Raw genomic sequence first — 22,606 nt, 5'->3', positions numbered from 1 at the left:
ACCCTTCTGGCTATGTAAATTTTCCATCTTTCTTCCCGCAAAGGAACATTCCGTCTGCACTGCTCAAAATTCTTATATGATGTATTGTTAATTCTACAAGATGATATGTATATAAGATTGTGTAACTGTTTTCAATTGCTTTCTGAGTAATATACATAATGCATATGTTTCCCACAAGCAGATGGATTGATAAATGTTCATATGAGAATCTTAAATGTTATATTCTGCTTGGCTTTATAAAATTTAACTTCATGGCACCAACTTTAGGCCTTATTTTATTTAAGAAGTGAGAAAATACAGAAAGAAAAAAGAAAAAAAATCAAATTGGGAGTTTTTCAGGAAGATACTTTTCAGAGCCCCACTTCTTCATTTGTATCCTCCAATCTGCATATTTAGTAACAACAGAATCCTATTACATGCTTCTTCAACATTAGTCCATTTTGAATCCATTTTGCTGTTTCTGATTTGAGCTTGAGCACAACATTCGTATTGAATTCAGACATTTTTGTATTCATAGAACTGTTAAGGGTTTGAGAGGGGCACATCAAGCTAAGAAATAGGCTTTGGTGTATGCTTCCTATTCCACATGAAAACATCCTGTGTTCGATATTTCATTTGAATGCTTCCTCCCCCCCTCAAAAAAAAAGTCAAATATTTTGAATGCAATTTTATTAACAGATTTTACAAGCTACATATTCTTTATTCTAGTATCTCTAATTGATAGTTGGGAAGGGGAAGTCATATGATAGTTCAACCAGAAAGTGTGATTCTCCCCTTTCGTGATTATCCTTTAGTAAGCTAGATTGTCAAGTCGAATTATCTCACAATCTCATATAACCATTTCTGCCACAAGTGCTATCTTTTTGTTGGAATGCTTGTGTGTGTGTGCTTGTTAGTATCAAGAGGGTTTAAAATAGAACTTTTCAAAAAGTGTTGTGCTGGTTTTCAGAAGTGTTACTGTTTTACTTATATGGTCTAAAAATGTAGTACTACATAAATATAGCATTAGATAATACACATCCTTTCCTCTATTATTTTCACCTCCACTATAAGTATGCTTCCAAATATTCACAATTCATTCACAATTTTAGATTAATCACAGAGAAAATGTAAAATAGGAAAATTAGTCTGACTTTCATAAGCTTCTTGATATATAATGAATATACTAATGAATTAAATTCAAACTTTTTCAGTTTCAAAGTGAATTCTTTAAAATAACTTTGTTATCTAGATAGTTCATATTTTAATATCTGCATTTTGCAGATGAGAAAACTGACATTTTGCAATTGTGACATAATTATAGTTTAAAGTTTGCAAAGCATCTTACATATATAATCTACTTCAATGCTGACAGAAAATCAGTGACATTAACACTAATCTCTGTATTATAGGTAAGAAACAGGTTCTGAAAAGTTAAGTGACTCAAAAAAAATATCATGGTCAAGACTACAAAGTAGGAGTTCTGATAGCAAGTATCATAGTCTATCCATGATTTCATGCTACTTTGTATCGTAGCCATATACAATAAAGTACATTAGCATACTTATATTATTCCATTTCAGCAAAAGTTTCTTTTCGAAGTCTCTGGGGGAGGAGGGGAGACACAATTTTAATTTCTTCTTTGTGAATTTCTACCATGATCATTTCATTTTTGTCAGAAGTTAGAAATCTCTATTAGGAATTCAGTTATGCATTTTAGTCACTCTGTAATTCAAAATCATTTCTTTTCAATATGCTGATTTTCACCTCAAATTAGAATAGAATAGAATACCTCCCTTCACATCTGCAGAAGTATTTAACAATTCCCAGAACTGTGCTGATTTCATTATTGGTATCAGAATTCAAATATTTCATTAAGATAAGGTATTCCTGAATGGATCCAAAAAAAAAAAAGCAAATTTCTTATGTAATGCTACTTTCATTTCTATTCAAATAGAAAGATGGACAACTAAGGATAGAAGATAGAAAGTCAATTTGGATGCATTTATGGGTTATGGATTGTGAGAACTGAGACAAATATATTTTTCATCTGACTGTCTTTATGTTACTTGGGATGAAATCTGTTATGCTCTCTTTAGACATTAAACAGTTGTGTATGGATCTTTTAAAAACTATTATTTCCTATTACAAAGAAAAAGCATTCCAGAGTTATGTCATTTTTTTAATTTCATGAACCCCATATGTTTAGTAAATTAAAATCTATAAATTATAGAATTGTGACATTAAAGAAATATTGAGAGAAGAAGTGTTGTTACAGATTGTAATGGTTGACCAGCCTTTTAAAACCTGGTGTTTGCTTGACAGAATGAGGGAAGCTTTAAAAATACTGTATGTGATTTGGCATGAAGAGATGGAATCTATTTTGAAACATATGTGAAATGTTTCTGATAAATATGTGATTTGAGATCAAGGACTTCAACTAAAAACAAAAACAAACAAACAAACAAAAAGAAACAAAAATTATAGTTTCCATTTGCACTTGGCCTTCACTTCACAGACTAATAAGAAATAGGAGCAAAGAAAAGCTGTTTTCAGTTCTAAAGAGATTTTCATTGTTCAGTATCTATAAGAAAATATACATACACATAAAACCTAAACTTTTATTATTTTATTCAGTATTGTATACTAAAATAAACCTTACTTTTATTCATCTAGATTAAGAAATATATATCTCAAGGAAAAACATTTATTTCAAAAGAGAAATAAAATCCCCTAATACTAATGCATCTCTTCCTCTAATAAAGGATTTGAGGTTTCATTATAAATTGACCATTACTTACTTCCTATATAAAATAAAACAAAAGCAGCACATTATATATTTCTTCAGCCCAGGGAATGGTAGGATGAGGAATGTATGACAATATCATCTTAAAATATGTTTTTCTCACTTTACTTTGCAAACCAGGACCCCCCTCAGCTCCTCGGAATGCCATCTCAAATGTTAACGAAACTAGTGTCTTTCTGGAATGGATTCCTCCTGCTGACACTGGTGGAAGGAAAGATGTGTCATATTATATTGCATGCAAGAAGTGCAACTCCCATGCAGGTGTGTGTGAGGAGTGTGGCGGTCATGTCAGGTACCTCCCCCGTCAAATCGGCCTGAAAAACACCTCTGTCATGATGGTGGATCTCCTCGCTCACACAAACTATACCTTTGAAATTGAGGCAGTGAATGGCGTATCCGACTTGAGTCCAGGAGCCCGGCAGTATGTGTCTGTAAATGTAACCACAAATCAAGCAGGTAAGTGGAACTCCCAAACTAAGAGGTGCCTCAGGCTCCAATTCTGTTACAGTTCCTTGTGCAACAGTGTTCTTAGTGGATTCAGGGAGAGGACTTTCAAGCAGATCTGCTGATTAGCAGATCAGGACAATACTGCTCATATACTTTTGTTTTTTGTGAGTTCTACAATCTCACATACTAAATCCCTCACCACCAACCATCACATGAGATAAGGCAATAAACTTGGGTTTGTTTTATTTTTTGTTCTCCATTTTTAAGCATATTCATGACAGTTTTTGGATTTCAGATACTTAATCTCCTTCCTACCCCATGTTGAATGGCAACCGTTGACAGCTTATTCCCCATTGAAATAATAGTTGGTGTTTTTTGCTTATGTTAACTAAATATTTGGTAGAGATCTGTAAAATATAGGTGACTTTCTTTTTCACATTAGTAAAGCTTTATTTACATTTTAACATTTTCTTTATTTTGTTGCTGCATTTAATTATAAAATGAGTTGTATATATATAAAAAAAATCTCTCCTAAATGCCTTTCTAGAAATCAAGTTGACTGAACTAATACTTCTCCTCTTTTGGAACTTTAAGTCTTGTTAAACAGAAAATGATATTCTAAGTTTCTCTTACATTTGTTATATCTTTACATTCTTTTTCACTTATTCCTTTTTTATGAATGAAGGCTTTTCAGGGCATTTTCCTTTCAGTAAGAAGAGTTAGATCAGATAATCTACATTTATTTATCCCATTCTATGTAGAATTCCATGAAGACATATTAACTAGTGACACCTTTTTATATTTGGTTTATTTTTGTTTAAAGCAATTTAAAACAGAATTTCAAAGAGACTATAAGAAAGAATTATGTCTCCCATCTTATCTCATTCCTAAAGATCTCTCTCCTTCTGTTTGTATTATTTAACATTATAACTGATCATTGGTCTAGAAACAGATCCCATGACTCTCTTCTTCATCAAACATAAGAATGTTTGATTGAGCATCATCATGGTTAGTTGGCATAATATTAACATATATATGAGTTTCTACAACCACTAGGGAAACCAGGATGTTATTGGTAATCAGATGTAGTCAAAGTAATTAATTTGAATGTTAGGTAAACCACATTGCTTTTTCTTGAGGAAAAAAAAAGAGAGCGAGAGAGAGAGAGAGAGAAGTCCTATTGAGTGCTCACTTACTTCTGCATGATGTAATAAAAACAAGCTTCCAAGAATAGCAAAAATGATGTCAAATGACAAATTTCCATCCTTGAGTTTTATTCTGCAACAGTGTCAATAGGCATAAATAGGGACAGGATACATAAACACATGGAAAGACAATTCTTTCTTTAGATTGAGCTGCTATTGTCAATGACCAACTGTGATTCATTGGTAATTATATAAAAAATTCAGAGTTTCATTTTGAATTCCATTTGAATCTTCCAGTAACAATATGAAGAATTCACTTTCCACAATGGAAGGGGAAATGGTATATTAATTCTTCTTGTTCTTGTTTAGTTTTACTCTCTTCTTGTTGTTTTCCTCCTTCTCCTTTTTCTTTCATCTTCGTTTTCTTCTCCTCCTTTTCGTCCTCTTTCTACTCCTTCTCCTACTCCTCATTCTCTTCCTCTTTTTCCTCCTTCTCCTCTTTCTCCTCTTCCTTCTCCTGTTTTTCTTCTTCTCTCCTTTTTCTCCTACTCCTTCTTTCTTTTCCTTTCCTTCTCTTCCACTTTAAACTTTCTAATTCTTCTTCCAAAAAATAAAGTTTTTGGAACTCTATTTTTTAAACTTGAATATCAGCAATATTATTTGTTCATTTCAGTAGCTGATTTTCTTGGCCTTTTATTCTGTTTTCAATGGCATATCCAGATCCCCAAAGTTTAGGTGTTCTTTGACTCTAAAATTTATTTAAACAAGAAAAGTTAGAAGAGCCATCTAAAAGATCAAGATATAGCTATCATTTGAATATATCTATTTGAACCCATGATTTAATCATTTAAAAGAATTCCAGGTAAGACAACCAACTTATGTAGTCTATATAGCTACCTCACAGGGTTATTGTGAGGATCAAATATTTGAAAATCTTTTAGCATGATTCCTAGCATAAATCAGATATATTATACATCCTTATTAACTCCCCCCCGCCTTCCCCAACTCCTAAGTGTTTCCAGAAAACATTGAATGACTTCCCCTGGGTTATGAGTCAGTAAGGATAAGAGGCAGATCTTGAAACCAGCTCTTCTTAACTGCAAATCCATCTCTCTAGTCACTATTCCAGCCTGATTCTCAGGTTAAGTATAGAATCATAGGTTTTAAGTTGTAAACTCTTTCAGAGACTATCTGAGCACAGTTATTTTTTTTTTCATTTTTAGTATGTAAGCCTAGAACCAGAGAGATTGAGATCAGATAACTTCCGAATCAAAATTTTGAGAGAAATTCAGTGTAAAGGTGAGTTGAAGTACAGAAGGAGAGAAATGAGTAGGAAGATTCAAGGATATTAACTCTAATTTGAGGAAGCCTAGGGAAACAATGAGCCTCTTCTGGGCAGATTAACATATCTGTTGGACATCAGTGAGTCAAAGAAGTGAGCCATATTGTACCTTCCTATTGAAATTATAATATGAGGACTTTAATTGAATTAATTACATAATATCTATAGAATTTCAGTTCCATGTACTGACATATGCCCTATAGTTTGTAAAGAACTGCTTTTTATCATTATTCTTTAAGGAGCATCTCCTCAGACCTTCCATTTATAGATAAGTTGTGTCCTCTGAACAACTAGTGGAGGTCTAGCAATGTTCAAGATGCTCATCACTAGCTAATATAAGTATTGCCTCAATTTTTGAGGCAAAACTCTAGGATTCCCCACTCTAGCTCTCGAGACAAACCTACAATAGGAAAGATCCAACAGAAAAAAAAAAAAAAACTTTCTCAGAGTTCAACAATGCCAAATAATTGCCTAAATCCTCTCCAATGAACAACTGGTTTATAAAAGTGTGGAATATTGCTGTCAAAATATCTTAGACTTGGGACATCTAGGTGGTGCAGTATATAGAGCACCAGTTCTGAAGTTAGGAGGGCCTGAGTTCAAATTTGGTCTCAGACACTTAATACTTACTAGGTGTATGACCCTGGGTAAGAAACTTAACCCCAATTGCCTCAGCAAAAATTAAAAAAATAAAAATAAAACACTTTTTTCACTGCTTCTGCTTCAATGACTACTCATCACTATTCCAGAAAACAGGGGACTTGTTTCTTTCATTTTCTTTTCTTTTCTTTTTTATTTTAGAACCAAAGGAAAACAAAACTGCAAAATTTGAAATAAAGTTATCCATATCAGATTTTTTGTATATAAAAATTATGCTGGAAAATATATATATATATATATATATATATATATAGTTTCAGACACCATTAAACATTATTTCCTGGTTTTGCTAGTGGCAATGCCAATTTTTTTCTTGCTGAAGTACTTTGTTTCAGTTTGGTAACTGGCAATAGTATTTGGGATAGCATTTTCAAGTTAATATAATTTTCCTTTCTGATGGCAAGGCATGTGTGAACTGTGGTTCAAAATTAGATTTGAAAGTACAAGAAGAGAAATAGATGGTTCTGTGTGCAAGATGAAAAATATTGCATTAAATTGGGAGCAGAAATTGATTAGCTTAGCCTAGCTGATCAGCCTATAAAATGTAATAATGATTTCCTGCCGAGGGTGAGTGATTAAATGATTAATTTATGGATGTTTATACAGTATTTAAAGCATTTCCCCCTCCATGATATCATTACAGAGTCTGGCATCTTGCTCTTGTGAATAACTGGCTGAATACAAATAGCAGTTTTTGCATGTGATTTAATATTAATTTGAACTACAACATTTTGAGGAAAAACAAAATGCTAGGTGTTTTGTTATCATTGTCATTCCCTAAAAAATGTAGCCTCTCTGAGAAAGAAAAATGTAGCCTCCCTGAGAAAGAAAAGAGTTCCCTGAAATCTTTTTGAAGTTTTTTTTTTAATATTGAGAAATATAATGATAATTTAACAAACAAAAAGCATAGAATTATATGAAGATAAATATTGTCTGCATCTAACAAATACAAATAAAAATACTTATCCTTGATACTTAGTCTCACTTTTTCATTCTGTATTGCTTTTTGATAAGAAGGAAGGATTGACTGATATTGCAGTGCACAGAATATCATGTTTTGAGTCAGGAAGATCAAAGTTCAAATATGATCTCAGACAGAGATCACCTACTCTGTGTAATAGCACCTACTTCTCAGGGTTATTGTGATCATTAAAAAGATGTCAATGGCAAAGCCCTTAGCATGGTTTCTGATACATATTAATCATTATTTAAATGTTATTATTAGTCATTATTTTGTTATTCTTGTTCTTATTATTACACGGACTCAGAAGTATTTGAATACCTTAATACAAAGGGGCTGACCTTTGGAAATTTTGAGTGAAATCTACAATGCAATTTTCTTGTAGTTCCATACTGTTTACTGTTTTTGTTATTGATTAGAAAAATGAAATAGATAACATTCATAGTTCATTTTTAGATGACAATAGAGCTATTAGAGATAGGGAACATAATTGAAGAAAAAGTCAGATTAGAATATTGGGTAAACTATTAATCTTAATAGGGATAAATATACTGTCCTATATGTTTTAAGAAATCTATTTCACCAGTTAAAAATGAAAGCGGCATGGGTAAATAAGAGTTTACCTGGAAAAGATTGATGGCATTTATTTAATTGCAAGTTCAGTATAAGTCAACAGTATGATATTGAAGTAAAGAAAATTAATGTGATCTTAGGCTGCATTAAGAAAAAGATTCATAGAATCCAGAATGAGGGAAATGATAGTTGCTTTAGGCAAACCACAGCTAGAGCATGTATTTAGTACACAGTAGCACATTTTAGGAAAATATATATACTACTTTAAGCATGTATAGAAGAGTGTGATTTGGCTGATCAGAGTACTGGAGAATGTGCAATATGAGGACTGATTGAATTAAAGAGGGATATTTTCACTACTGGAGAAAGAGATGTATTAAAGAATTGGAAAGTCTAGAGGAAAAAGGGAGAACAATAATATTATATACATTGCTGTATGTATCTGTGCACACAAATATACAACCATGGAACTATATAAGGTGGTAAATTCATAAGTCTGAAGGTAGTTATACAGGATTTAGAAAAAAGTAAAATGACACCATTCTTCATAAGAAGAGAATGGAGCTAGGACTGTCTGTGTGGATGATTCAAAAAAGGAAAAAAAAACCTCTCAAATAATTAGAGGAATGGGATCTCTTTCCTCACTAGAATTTTTCAAACAGATGTTACATGATCCTGTCATGGAGATTTTGTAAAAGGAACACTTGTTCAGATATAGACGGAATTATATGATAGTTCCCATCAGTTCTTGGATTCTGTAATTCTATGATATTTTAAATAATAAATAATCAAAAATACTGTGCTGAACGTTTTCCTTCAAGTTCTATATTAATACTAGAAAAAAGAGAATGTTTCAATATATGGCAAAGTTTTTTTTATTTTTATTAAAACCAAAATTTCATCAATATAAGGAGCATCTGCTGAGGAAATTCCAAAGATGATCATCACCTCTAACACATGCAAAATGTCATATGTACACAGATATAAAATATAACATAACTTTTGTGCATTAATCATGTATGTTTTTTCACTACCATACATACACATATATATATATTCTTTTTCTTTTCACATATACATATGTAGAAACACAGACACACACATACACAGACATACACACATTAAGTTTATAGTGCCACATCATGCAAAATGCATATATTTATGAAAAACATGTTTCTATGTTTTACTTCTTTTTGTACAAGGCTCTGTGCCAGATGTTGCAAACATTCAGACAAAAAATAACTAGCTCCAGCCCTCAATTAACTTACCTTTCTAATGGGCCTTCAAAAAAGACACATGTAGGTTTATAATATGAGGAGCAAGAGAATGTTACCTATTAAAAGGTTTAAGAAAGGCTTCTCCCCTTGAAGCTGGCTAAATCTTGAAGGAAATGAAAAAGTGCAATACATGGTGTTGAGGAAAGAATGCATTTGAGACTTGACAGACAGTGTACGCAAAGAACTAGAGATTGGAGTTGGCATGTTAAGTTCAGAGAAGCAGACATAGTCCAATTTAGATGGAACATAGAATGCGAAATAATTCTGGAAAGACAGACTGAAAAAAAAGCAAAGGAGAGCCAATAAGGCAGAGCAAGCCTTTTCAAAGGCAGCAAAGCTTTCCAAAATCCCCTTCCAACAACTCTAAGACAAGTGTTTTAAATTAAATTCTGGAGAAACAGATCTAACAAAAGGTCTAGTGAAATTATTTTCCAGCTTAAAACAATTTAAGAGGTCAATAGGAAAGATTTTTATCAGCAGTTTGATGGTAGAGACTGGAGCCTGGTAAGACCAAGTTGCTGACTTGATGGGAACAGCCATTTTGGGAGCTCTCAGCCCATCATTGTTGGTGGTGGGTGTGAAACAACTGATCTGAAGGAGATTGTGGTTGCTAGCACTGGATTCAGTACTATGTTCTAATATCTACAGTAAGTTTCAGGTCACAGTTCAAGGAACAAAATGAGTCATAACACTTGTAGGGAAACAGGGACCATGATTTTGTTTCCAGGGCAAAGGTCACTCATAAAGCAGTAAGGACCCTGATCTGAATTCAAAAATAGAGAAGGGAAAACTAGAAATTGTGACTGCAGGAGATCCGGGGAACCAGTCATAGTTCCAGAGCTATAAGGAATGGTAATGCTGGTGGCTGTAAGATATCAAATCTCTTCCTTGGTAAAGAACAGAGAATGGTTGCTTCTTAGATTACACCATTTTGGAACTAATGAAAATCTATAGACTGCCAGGTCTCAAAAAAAAAAAAGACTGGGGCAGCTAGGTGGCACAGTGGATTGAGCACTAATTCTGAAGTCAGGAGGACCTGAGTTCAAATCTGATCTCAAACACTTAACATTTCTTAGGTGTGTGACCCTGGCAAGTTACTTAATCCCAGTTGCCTCAGGAAAAAAAAAAAAAAAGACTGAAAGGATTGAAATTTGAAACAGTGGCCCTTTGACCTGTGGTGAAGAGCCCAACTTTAACACAAAGTTGAAAATCAAGAAATAGGCTGGAAAATGAGCAAACTCAAAATAAAAACAAAACAAAAGAAACCCAGAAGACAAAAATGCCAAAGTAGCAGAAAATAAAGCCTCAAAGAAACTTATTAACTGCACATAAGCCCAACCAGAATTCCTAGAAAAAGCTCAAAATGGATTTTTTTTAAATCAAATAAGAGATATAGACGAATGATTGGTAAAAGAAGTGAATGTGATGGAAGAAAATACTTCACAAAAAGCCAATAAGCAATAAAACATCAAAAGTTTAAAAAAAATTTAAAAATGTAAAAGATCCCACTGACAAAAACAACTGTCTTGGAAATAGATTAAGGAGAGAATTTAAGAATAGTTGATAAGCCCGTGAAAAAGGTTGTCTTCCCCCTTCTCTCTCTCTTTCTCTCTCATACTATATGTCCAATATGACAGGGGATAGAAACAAAATTAATTACTGCCTTTAAGGAGCTTATATTTTACTGAATGAAATAACATGTAGCTAAAATGGCATGTACAGACAAAGTAGATATAATGTAACCTTAGTATGAAAGGTGCTAGGAGCCGGATGCACTGAGAAAGTCCCTTTTGTACAATGGAATTTTGAGTAAAGTCTTTCAGGAAATCAAGCACTCTGAAAGGCACAAGGAAGAAGGGATTGCATTATCAATATAGAAGACAGCCAGTTAAAAAACAGAAAAGTGAGAGGGAATAATCACATGAAGAAGAGCAAAAAGATACATATGTTAAGATGATTAAGGTTTATGCTTTATATTTTTCATCCATAATATAATGTACTTTGTTTATTTCTAGACAGACAGTGAACCATATAGAAGGCTGTTCCTGGGTTTCATTGATTATGTTACATGATATATATCTTTATATAATCTTTCTAAGAGGGAAGAATTAGAAAAAGAAACCCTCTAGACTTTATATATAGCAATACACACAGCCCAATGCTTTATAAAAAGTGGGGGAGAAAAGGAGAAACATTTGAAAGAACCACTGATAATGTAGGTACCAACTGCTGTAAGTTTTCTGGAACAAATATATAAGCTTTCATTTTCCAATGATTATACTGTCTTTAGTTTCAAATTCTTAGAACACAGAAGTGCTTCTTTGTATAGAATCCTCATTTGTAGTTTGAAAAAAAAGCACAATGGAAGATTGGAATAATATTAGAGAAATAACGGATATGTAGTGGATCACAAAGCACTAGAGGAAAACAGGCTGCTGAAATCCCATCATATGCATTTACAACACATGGCAGAAATAGAGTAGGAAATTTCAATTATATAAATTATTAATGATGTGCATCAATGACTGAATGTCCTAAATCTGATTGTTTAATGCTTATGGTGTTTGTTAAACATTTGGATAGTATTTTTACTATCTCCTAGAGCCAATAGAGAAAAGAGGATTCTGGGTTGTTACTTTTGGGCCATGTTATCTCACTGTTTAATGATGGAGTTCAACTAGAAGATCTTTAAAGTCTATTATAATGCTAAATCTAAGATTATATAGTTCTTGCTATTGATTTCTCTGTAATCATCATTGTTTCATTTCTTTGGATGTGGTGTGTTGTATTTAGGGTTTTTTGTGACTTTTGAAAATCAGTAATTCATGTGAATTAATGTAGATACAAAAGGTCCAAATAACTCAAAATAATCAATTAATTTGTAAACCAGAAATAGACTACTCTCTATTTTTTTTATTTGTGAAACCCATTTTATTTTAACATTTTTTCCCAAATACATGCAAATACAATTTTCAACATTCACCTTTGCAAAACCTTATGTTCCAAATTTTTCTCCTTCTCTCCCACTCCCCCCTTCTAAGACAGGAAGCAATCCAATATAAGTTAAACATATGCAATTCATCTAAACATATTTCCATATGTGTCATGCTGCACAAGAAAAAATCATGTGATCACCATTTTATGACTGAGGAAACTGAGACTTGCTCATTGTCACAAAAATTTTTAAAAAAAGATTCAATTAATTATTTTTATTAAAGCTTTTTATTTTCAACACACACACATGGATAATTTTTCAACATTAACCCTTGCAAATCCTCAGGTTCCAATTTTCCCTCCCTTTCCCCCATGCCCTCCGTTAGATGCCAAGTAATCCAAAGTATATTAAACATGGTGGAAATATATGCTAAACCCAATATATGCATACAAATTTATACAATTATCAAGCTGCAAAAGAAAAATGAAATCAAACAGGAAAAAAATTGAGAAAGAAAGTAAAATGTAAGCAAAAAACAACAAAAAGAGGGTCTACACTCAGTTTCCACAGTCTTTTCCCTGGATGTAGATGGTTCTCTTCATCACAAGATCATTGGAACTGATCTGAATCATCTCATTGTTGAAGAGAGCAATATTCATCAGAATTGGTCATCATATAATACTGTTGTTGCTGTGTATAATGATCTCCTGGTTCTGCTCATTTCACTTAGAATCATTTCATGTAAGTCTCTCCAGATCTCTCTGAAATCATCCTGCTTATCGTTTCTTATACAAGAATACTCCATAACATTCATGTACCATTACTTATTCAGCTATAATCCACTGGGCATCCACTCAGTTTCCAATTTCTTGTCACTACAAAAAGGGCTGCCACAAACATTTTTGCACATGTGGGTCCCTTTCTCTTCTTTAAGATCTCTTTGGGATATAAGCCCAGTAGAGACACTGCTAGGTCAAAGGTTATGCACAGTTTAATAACTCCTTGGGCATAGTTCCAAATTGCCTCCAGAATGGTTGGATCAGTTCACAACTCCACTGGCAATGTATTAGTGTCCCAATGATATTGCAGAGTTATGTTAATTTGCATTTATCTGATCAATAGTGACTTGGACCATATTTTCATAAGACTAGAAATAGTTTTTATTTCTTCATCTGAAAATTCTCTTTTCATATCTTTTGACCATTTACCAATTGGAGAATGGCTTGAATGCTTATAAATTTGAGTCAATTCTCTATATATTTTAGAAATGAGACCTTTATAAGAATTCTTAAATGTAAAAATGTTTGCCCACTTTATTGCTTCTCTTCTATTCTTCTTTGCATTAATTTTGTTTGTACAAAAACTTTTTAACCTAATATATCAAAAATATCTATTTGGTGTTTGATAATGAGTTTCAGTTCTTCTGAATTCCTTCCTTCTCCACAGATCTGACAGGTAACTGTCCTATGTTCTAATTTGCTTATAATTTCGCTCTTTATGTCTAAACCATGAACCCATTTCAACCTTATCTTGGTATATGGTGTTAGATGTGGGTCAGTGTCTAGTTTCTCCTATGCCAATTTCCAGTTTTCCCAGCAGTTTTTGTCAAAGAGTGAATTCTTATCCCCAAAATTGGCTTTTTTGGGTTTGTAAAACACTAAATTGCTATACTTATTGACTATTTTGTCCTATGTACATAACCTATTCAACTGATCGACTATTATTTCTTAACCAGTATTAAATGGTTTTGATAACTGCTGCTTCTTAAAGATTTATCTCTTTTTTTTTCATAAAACCAAACTCTTAGTTTATTTCAATAGTTTTTTTTTTACTTTAAATTCATTAATCTCCTCCTTTATTTTCAGAATTTCAAATTTGGTATTTAATTGAGATTTTTTAAATTTGTTCTTTTTTTAATGTTTTTAGTTGTAAGCCCAATTCATTGATCTTCTCTTTCGCTATTTTATGCAAGCAATCATCCAGAGATATAAAAAGTTCCTTAGAAACCACTTTGGCTGCATCTCACAAATTTTGGTATGTTGTCTCATTATTGTCATTCTCTGGATGAAGTTATTGATTATGTCTATGATTTTTTTGTTTCACTAAGTCATGCTTTAGTATTAGATTATTTAGTTTCTAATTAATTTTTGTTCTATTTTGGCCTAGGCTTTTATTGTATGTTATTTTTATTGAGTCATGATCTGAAAAAAGTGCATTTACTATTTTTGGCTTTCTGCATTTGATTTTGAGGGTTTTATGCCCTAATACATGGTCAATTTTTGTATGGGTTCCATGAGCAGCTGAGAAAAAACCAAACTCCTTTTTGTCTCCATTCAATTTTCTCCATAGATCTATCATAACTAACTTTTCTAAAATTCTATTTACCTCCTTAACCTTTTTGTTATTTATTTTGTGGTTTGATTTATCTAGTTCCATGAGAGCAAGGTTGAGATCTCCCATTAGAATGGTTTTGCTGTTTATTTCTTCTTGCAGCTGTCTTAACTTCTCCTCTAGGAATTTAGGTGTTATATTATTTAGTACATATATGTTTAGTATTGATATTGCTTCATTATCAATGGTACCTTTAGCAAGATATAGTTTCCTTTCTTATCTCTTTTAGTTAGATGTATGTTTGCTTTTGCTTTATCTGAGAACAGGATTGCTACCTCTGCTTTGTTTTTATTTTTATTTTTTTACTTCACTTGAAGTATAATGGAGTCTGTTCCAGTCTTTTACTTTTACTCTGTGTATATCACTTTGCTTTAAATTTATTTCTCTTAAACAACATATTGTATGATTCTGGCTTTTAATCCAGTCTGCTATCTGTTTCCATTTTATGAGAGAGTTCATTCACATTCACAATTAAAATAACTAATTCTGTATTTCCTGCCATCTTATTTACTCCAAGCCATGCTTTTCTCTTTCCTTTCCCTTTTGACCTCCTCTCCAGTATTTTATTTCTGACCATGACCTCCCTCAAACAGCCCTCCTCCTTTGCAGCCCCTCTCCCTTTCTTGTACCTTTCTTCTACAACTTCTGTTTTCCCTTCTATTCGCTTCCTTCTTTCCTTTTCCCTATAAGGTGAGAAAAGTTTCTCTGTGAAATCAAATGTGTTTGATATTCTCTCTTCAAGCCAAGTCTGATGAGAGTAAGATTTACATAATTTTCATCACCTTCTCTTCTTTCCCTCAATTATAATAGAACTTCTTCCCCTCTTCATGAGATGTAATTTCACTTATTTTGCCTCCATTTTCCTCTTTTTCTAGTACAATTTCTGTTCCACCTCTAGTTTCTTTTTTTTTATTATTATCACAATAAAATCAAATTAACCCATACCTTCTAGGTATATCCATAACAGAAATATAATTCTCAAGAATTCTTTCCTTTTTACCTTTTTTATGCTTCTCTTGAGTTCTGTGTTTGAAGATCAATTTTTGGTTCAGATCTGGTCTTTTCAGCAAAAATACTTGAAATTCACCTATGTCATTGAATGCTCATCTTCTTCCCTGAAAGATAAAGCTTATTTTAGCTGGATAACTTACCCTTGGCTATAATCCAAGTTCCTTTGCTATTTGAGATATCAGATTCCAGGACTTTTGATCCTTTAAATTTAAAGCTATTAGATCCTGGGTAATCCTTATGGTGGCTCTTCAGTATTTTTTTTTCTTCCTGGCTGCTAACAATATTTGTTTCCTTGGTCTGATAGGTCTGAAATTTAGCCACGATATTCTTTGTAGTTTTCATTTGGGGTCTCTTTCAGGAGGTGATTGGTGAATTCTTTCAATGGTCATTTTACCTTCTGGTTCTAGGACATCAGGGCAGGTTTCCTTCATGATGTCTTGAAAGATGATTTTAGGCTCTCTTTTTTTTTCCATCATGGCTTTCAGTAAGTCCAATAATTTTTAGATTATCTCTCCTAGATATATTTTCCAGGTCAGTTGTTTTTCTAATGAAGTATTTCACATTTTCTTCTATTTTTTTTCATTTTTTTCTTTGACTGATCTTTAAAATCTTATTGTCTCATTCACTTCCATTTGTTCAATTCTAATTTATAGTGTAATATTTTCTTCAATTAGCTCCTTTTGTATTTGGCCAATTGGATTTTTGAATGAGTTATTTTGTTCATTGCATTTTTTTTTCCATTTCACAAATTCTGTTTTTCAATGAATTTGTTTCTTTTTAATATTTATTTTGTAAGGAGTTATATGCTTTTTCCATTTCATCATATCTATTTTTAAGGAGTTTTCTTCAGATAATTTCTGTTTTTCCTTTCCCATAGTCTCTTGCAAAGATTTCATTTCCTTTCCCCATTTTCCTTCTGGCTCTCTTTTAAGATCCTTTTTGATATCTCCCCAAAAAGCCTTGTGAAATGCGGATCAACCCAAATCATCTTTTGGGGCTTCATCAGGATTACAGAAAATCTGTTTAACCCACAGCTTGCAACTAGGACAGAGTAACCTAAGAGCCTTACAGAAAATTCCCTAGTACACAGATGCCCCAGTACTCTGGTTCCCTACCTTAGCTCCTTGCCTGGGCTCCCTACACTGCAGTCTGGGCTTGGATTGAAACAGACTGTTCTGAAGTTCTTCTAAAGTATATTTTTCTTTTTTTATTATAGCTTTTTTATTTACAAGATATATGCATGGGTAATTTTTTTAGCATTGACAATTACAGAACCCTTTGTTCCAATTTTTCCCTTCCTTCCCCCCACTCCTTCCCCCAGATGGCAAGTTGACCAATACATGTTAAACATGTTAAAATATAAGTTAAATACAAAATATGTATACATGTCCATATAGTTATTTTGCTATACAAAAAGAATCTTTGAACTTTGGACTTTGAAATAGTGTATAATTAACCTATGAAGGAAATAAAAAATGCAAGAGGACAAAAATAGAGGGATTGGGAATTCTATGTAGTGGTTCATAGTCATCTCCCAGAGTTCTTTTGCTGAGTATTACTGGTTCAATTCATTATGGCTCTATTGAAACTAATTTGGTTCATGTCATTGCTAAAGAAGGCCGTGTCCATCAGAATTGATCATCATATAGTATTGTTGTTGAGGTATATAATGATCTCCTGGTCCTGCTCATTTCACTCAGCATCACTTCATGTAAGTCTCTCCAGGCCTTTCTGAAATCATCCTGCTAGTCATTTCTTACAGAACAATAATATCCCATAATATTCATATACCACAATTTATTCAGCCATTCTCCAATTGATGGGCATCCACTCTGTTTCCAGTTTCTGGTCACTACAAACAGGGCTGCCACAAACATTCTTGCACATACAGGTCCCTTTCCCTTCTTTAAGATCTCTTTGGGATATAAGCCCACTAGTAACACTGCTGGATCAAAGAGTATGACAGTTTGACAACTTTTTGAGCATAGTTTCAAATTGCTCTCCAGAATGGCTGGATGTATTCACAATTCCACCAATAATGTATCAGTGTCCCAGTTTTCCCACATCCCCTCCAACATTCCGCATTATCTTTTCCTGTCATTCTAGCCAATCTGACAGGTGTGTAGTGGTATCTCAGAGTTATCTTAATTTGCATTTCTCTGATTAATAATGACTTGGAACATCTTTTCATATGGCTAGAAATAGTTTCAATTTCTTCATCTGAGAATTGTCTGTTGATATCCTTTGACCATTTATCAATTGGAGAATGGCTTGATTTCTTATAAATTAGAGTCAATTCTCTTTATATTTTGGAAATAAGGCCTTTATCAGAATATTTGACTGTAAATTTTTTTCCCAGTTTATTGCTTCCCTTCTCATCTTGCCTGCATTAGTTTTGTTTGTACAAAAACTTTTAAATTTGATATAATCAAAATTTTCTATTTTGTGACCAATAATGATCTCTAGTTCTTCTTTGATCATAAATCCTTTCCTCTTCCACAGGTCTGAGAGATAAAATATTCTGTTTTCTTCTAATTTATTTATAATCTCATTCTTTTTGCTTAGGACATGAATCCATTTTGACCTTATCTTGGTGTACAATGTTAAGTGTGGGTTAATGTAAAGTATATTTTTCTTGAAGTGTGTTATACTCCAAATATTTGTATGTTCTCTCACTCCAAAACCAATTTAAAAGATTATTCTGCTATTGGTTTGAAAGAAGGTTGGAGAAGGTCAGATAGAGATGTGTCTACTCTCAGCTATCTTGGCTTTGCTCTCTTTAAAGAAGAATAAAGTGCTCTGAACATATGACAGATGAAGCCAAATAGAAAATATCATATGACTATCTGAAAAAAAAAAAAAAAAACAGCTGTCAGACACACCTCTTTTTGATCTAAGTATAAAACAGCAAAATAGTACAGAATCAGGAAGTCCAACAGCTGACCAATGTAGTAAAGAAATGCTTCACAGAGAAAATCATCTTTGTGGGGAAGAGGGGATGGAGTTCTCTCTTTACTCACCCTTTTCCATTGGCCAGGTTATGGCCATTTAAACTTGAGAGGTCTGGAAGATCTGAAGTTGCTACTGGAGCTATTGCCACTAGACCAACAGTGGCTGATAACATTAGGATGTATCAAGTACTAAAACATTAAAAGAAAACCAATTAGACACATTGAGCAAAGACAGATTGAAACTTTCCAGTCTTTATAGGGATGCTGACTCTCAGATCCTATCATAACAGAGAGCCATACCTAAAAAATTTTCAGTGTAAACATTTATATATAAGAAACTGGCAGATGCTACAAATTATACTCTGATTTATTAATTTGTTGATTTGTGGATATAAGTAAATGATGGAGAACATGTAGGATTTAAAAGTATGTTGGGTATATTTTCTCGTCTTAGAACTTTTCTCATATGCCAACATACCACTTTTTAAGAATTACATAATGATGCACCAAGAGACTTCTCATAACCAGGAGCTACGAGTCCACTATTTTGATACTCTCACTGTCTACATTTAAGCCCAGTCTTCTCACTCTCACTGGTGTGCCAAGTATTCTATCAGGATTATAGTGTCTGTAACCTATAAGGTTAGAGATTCCAGAATTATTGCTTATGTGACCCCACAGGTATGTTACCTACTGATTATCAGTCAGTTATCAGCCTTTTGGAAAGAGTTTTTACTAAAATTTATGAATTGCTATAGAAATTCAAGGCTCTTAAATTCATGGTTAATGCTCCCCTTGAACATGGAACCACATAGTTGCCCTTAACCCATGATAGATCTGAGACAATATAATCCTTTCAAAACTCCATTGAAGTGTGTCCCTTCTTGGATATATACAGAATGACAGGGGTGAAATTTCTTTGGTCAAGTATTCAAAGATATTAAACAGTTTCATTTGAAAATAGTGACAATTAGTCCCTAAAATATTGTAACACTTTTCTCTTTTAATAAAAGAACTGCCCAATCTAGAGTACCATAAATACCAATCTACTCATCTTAAAGGACATCTGAACCAGATCTACTTTAAAGTTACACTGCTTAGTCCCAAAGATCAGTAATAATAAACTTAAAAGGTCAGTGTCTCAAGCTGATGCTTACCCCTAGATGAGGAAGCAGCAAGTCACCTATACACAGAATATTGGCTGTCACCATAGCAACATAAAGAAGGTGTGCCAACTGAGCTACAGCATAAGCTTCCACCCCTACAGTTCCTATTGCTATTTAAATAGAATTTAATTTCAATCAGACTATATTATGGATGACAGGGTGGAGTAATCTCCATAATTTTCATGTTTTTGTGAAGGTTCCATGATCTCTAAGACATGCATACTTTAAGTAAAAGGGCATGGCCCATAAACTACTGTCAAACATTTGTCTTTTGCTTCCTCTATAAAAGAAATCATAGACAAATCTTTTCAGTGTTTTCCATACCTCTGTTTTCTAGCAGTTTAGTAGTATGGCTTTGCATATGAGAATCCCAAGGGAGATGCTCAAAACAGAGAGGAGAAGAAGAATAATTTAAAAAGAACATTTTCATTTTCATATTGTCTTATTTTAATGATATCCTTTCCCTATCTTCTAATACCTGTATTTCTCCCCTGGTCTTTTCCCTCTCATCATTTAACTGTTCTATAAGGAAAATGAGATGAAGATTAATTTCCAATATGAGCAGTGAAAGATATGATCATATGTCAGGAAATTCCCAAAGAGCAGAGAGGCTGGTATACTTGTCAAAGATATTGGCTATTAATTGCTACTTTCTTGCTCTCAAAGCTCAGTTAGGCTTCCTTTTTGCTCTGGTAGGAAGTAATTAAAGTCAATGTTGCTTTTTAGCAAAGGCTTAGTAGTATCAATTTCTTTAATCATGTGTAGTGTGTGTATCTAGGTCTGGTTTGCTTATCAATACTTTCTCTGTTTTTTTTTCTGTCATTCCCACATGCATAAAGTCCTCATTGATTCACTTAAATCCACTTTATTCATTGTATGTATTTACATTTATCAAAAAAGATAATTTCCCATCCTGCCATTGTCCTTCTTGTTTGTTTAATGTCCTTACTTTGTGTATAGCTTTAATAGGAATATAATCAATTATATAGTGCTAATAACCTCTTGTTCATGCTATTATTGACAAAAAAGAAATGAGGAAAATCTCTTCAGACTGAGTTTTGTTAGTTTTAATCATTTACTATATGATCCCTGGTTTAACGGATGCCAATGGTACATTATTTGAAAAGTTTATATTGCACACATAGCAGATTGTTAGTTCTGCAGTAAGACATAATTGTTCTGTTTGTAAGAAGACCTGAACATGTGGAAGTTTGTTAAAGATTTGAAACCAAACAAAATGAGCTTTCAGAGTCTACTTCTTGATCTTTCTTATTACAAATTTTCTTCTACTACTAAGAAGGTGAAGAAGAGCTTATTGAATCTTCATGCATAGAGGGCCTCAGGATATGACCTATATTGCAAATTGCTGCTTAGGTACCTATGCCAGCAATGATTTGCTTTAGGCTCATGGCGTGAACCAAATGTAAATGAAAGGGTCCATCAATCCAGTAATGCCAGCTTGTCGGCTTTAGTGATCTCTGTGTATCTAAAGTCAATGAATTCATAGTTTGTGTGTATGTTTTTTAAATGATTTTTCCTTAGTGAAATTGTAAATGCCATTTGAAGATGAAAACATCTCATTATCAGAGAAGAATTAATTTCATAGATTATGTTTCTGTCATCAGCAGCATAGTCTTATTACATATCCTATCCTTCATACTTTATTAATCATTTTGAGACCAGAATATAGAAAAAGATATGATTGAAGGGGAAGAATTATTCATTCTTTTAGAAGAATACCTTAGTACTGTTTGCTCACCTGCCCAGTTTTGAAGAGTTGAATGTTAAACATGTTGAATAAATATTTTTACAATTGAACATAGGAAAAAGAAATTGGTCATTTCTCAAGACTGTGTCAAGTGGTCCTTTCTTATTACCCATCCATTTCGTGTTTACTACTGACTGAAACAGGAAATATTCCAATTTATATACTTTCATATCATGAGGCTAAAGGAGAAAATGAATATATTCTCACTCTGTGATGGAAACAATGCTCAAGTGCCTCCACAACTTCCTCTAAATGAATTTGGAGTTCTTAGCCTGGAATTGCCTAACCAACATAAGCTCCTTGAGAGAAGGGCTTGTTCCTTCTTTATATTTGCATCCTAAATGCTTACCATAGAATCTGGATGTAGAAGATACTTTATAAATGTATGTTGATTATTTGATAATAAATATAAAATTCTAAATTGAAGGAAAAGCAGAGTCATTACCTTCAGAAGCTAAGAATTGGGGAAAAAACTTAAATACAATTTATTATAACCCATGAAACTATTCTCTTGTGCAGAAGTGAGCCTATGTAATATTAAGATCATATGTAAAAATTATAAAATGAAATTAAATCTTAATAATGACTCTCATGTGATGATAATAGGAACAATTCAGAATGTGGAAAAATGTTCACAACAGGGAATTCAGTCAAAGAATCCTGAATACATATATATATATATGAATGTGATTTATATTATCCTCAACTGTCCAAACTTTCATTGATGAATTCGAATGAGGAATGACCTACTGTTCATTTCATATTTGAATGGGGGCATTTTTTGGAAGAGTTCTAATATATAAAATCTAAATTTGTGCCTTTGAAAACTCCATCTATTTTTATTACTTCTGTTATGTAAAATCAACAATATTAAATGATGGCACATGGCATTCCTTTAAATACTTAAAACAAGGAATACCATGTCTATCATATTATTAAAGATAAATTTTTGTTCTTTTATAGGGTTACTTAATCTCAAGGAATCAATGGATAGATTTCAGTGGTTTCTATGAATTTGTATAGGAAAAAAGTTATTTTTATTTTCATTAATATCTATCTGAAATTAGTATTTCTGTCAAATATAAAAGTAGATAATAAACCATTATTCTGACAATGGATCTTTGGGCTACATTGAATTACACACATCCACACAAAACATTCTCCCTATACACTGACAACCTTGTTCTAATCAAC

The 22,606-nt window shown here is 32.8% G+C and overlaps 1 protein-coding gene across 4 annotated transcripts in view; it reads left to right on the top strand.

Annotated features, from left to right (window-relative positions):
- EPHA5 (EPH receptor A5) overlaps positions 1-22,606 on the top strand; it is a 472,740-nt gene that overhangs the window by 263,501 nt on the left and 186,633 nt on the right. For all 4 annotated transcript variants that reach the window (XM_051965920.1, XM_051965918.1, XM_051965919.1 and 1 more), the window contains exon 5: positions 2,906-3,241. In XM_051965920.1, coding sequence (XP_051821880.1) covers positions 2,906-3,241 — 336 coding nt within the window. The remainder of the gene's footprint in view (positions 1-2,905; positions 3,242-22,606) is intronic.

Source organism: Antechinus flavipes, chromosome 6, assembly GCF_016432865.1.
Source record: "Antechinus flavipes isolate AdamAnt ecotype Samford, QLD, Australia chromosome 6, AdamAnt_v2, whole genome shotgun sequence".
NCBI classification, from domain to species: domain Eukaryota; kingdom Metazoa; phylum Chordata; class Mammalia; order Dasyuromorphia; family Dasyuridae; genus Antechinus; species Antechinus flavipes.
The sequence above is the reverse complement of the archived record's forward strand: the minus strand, read 5'-3'. Positions and strand labels throughout refer to the sequence as shown.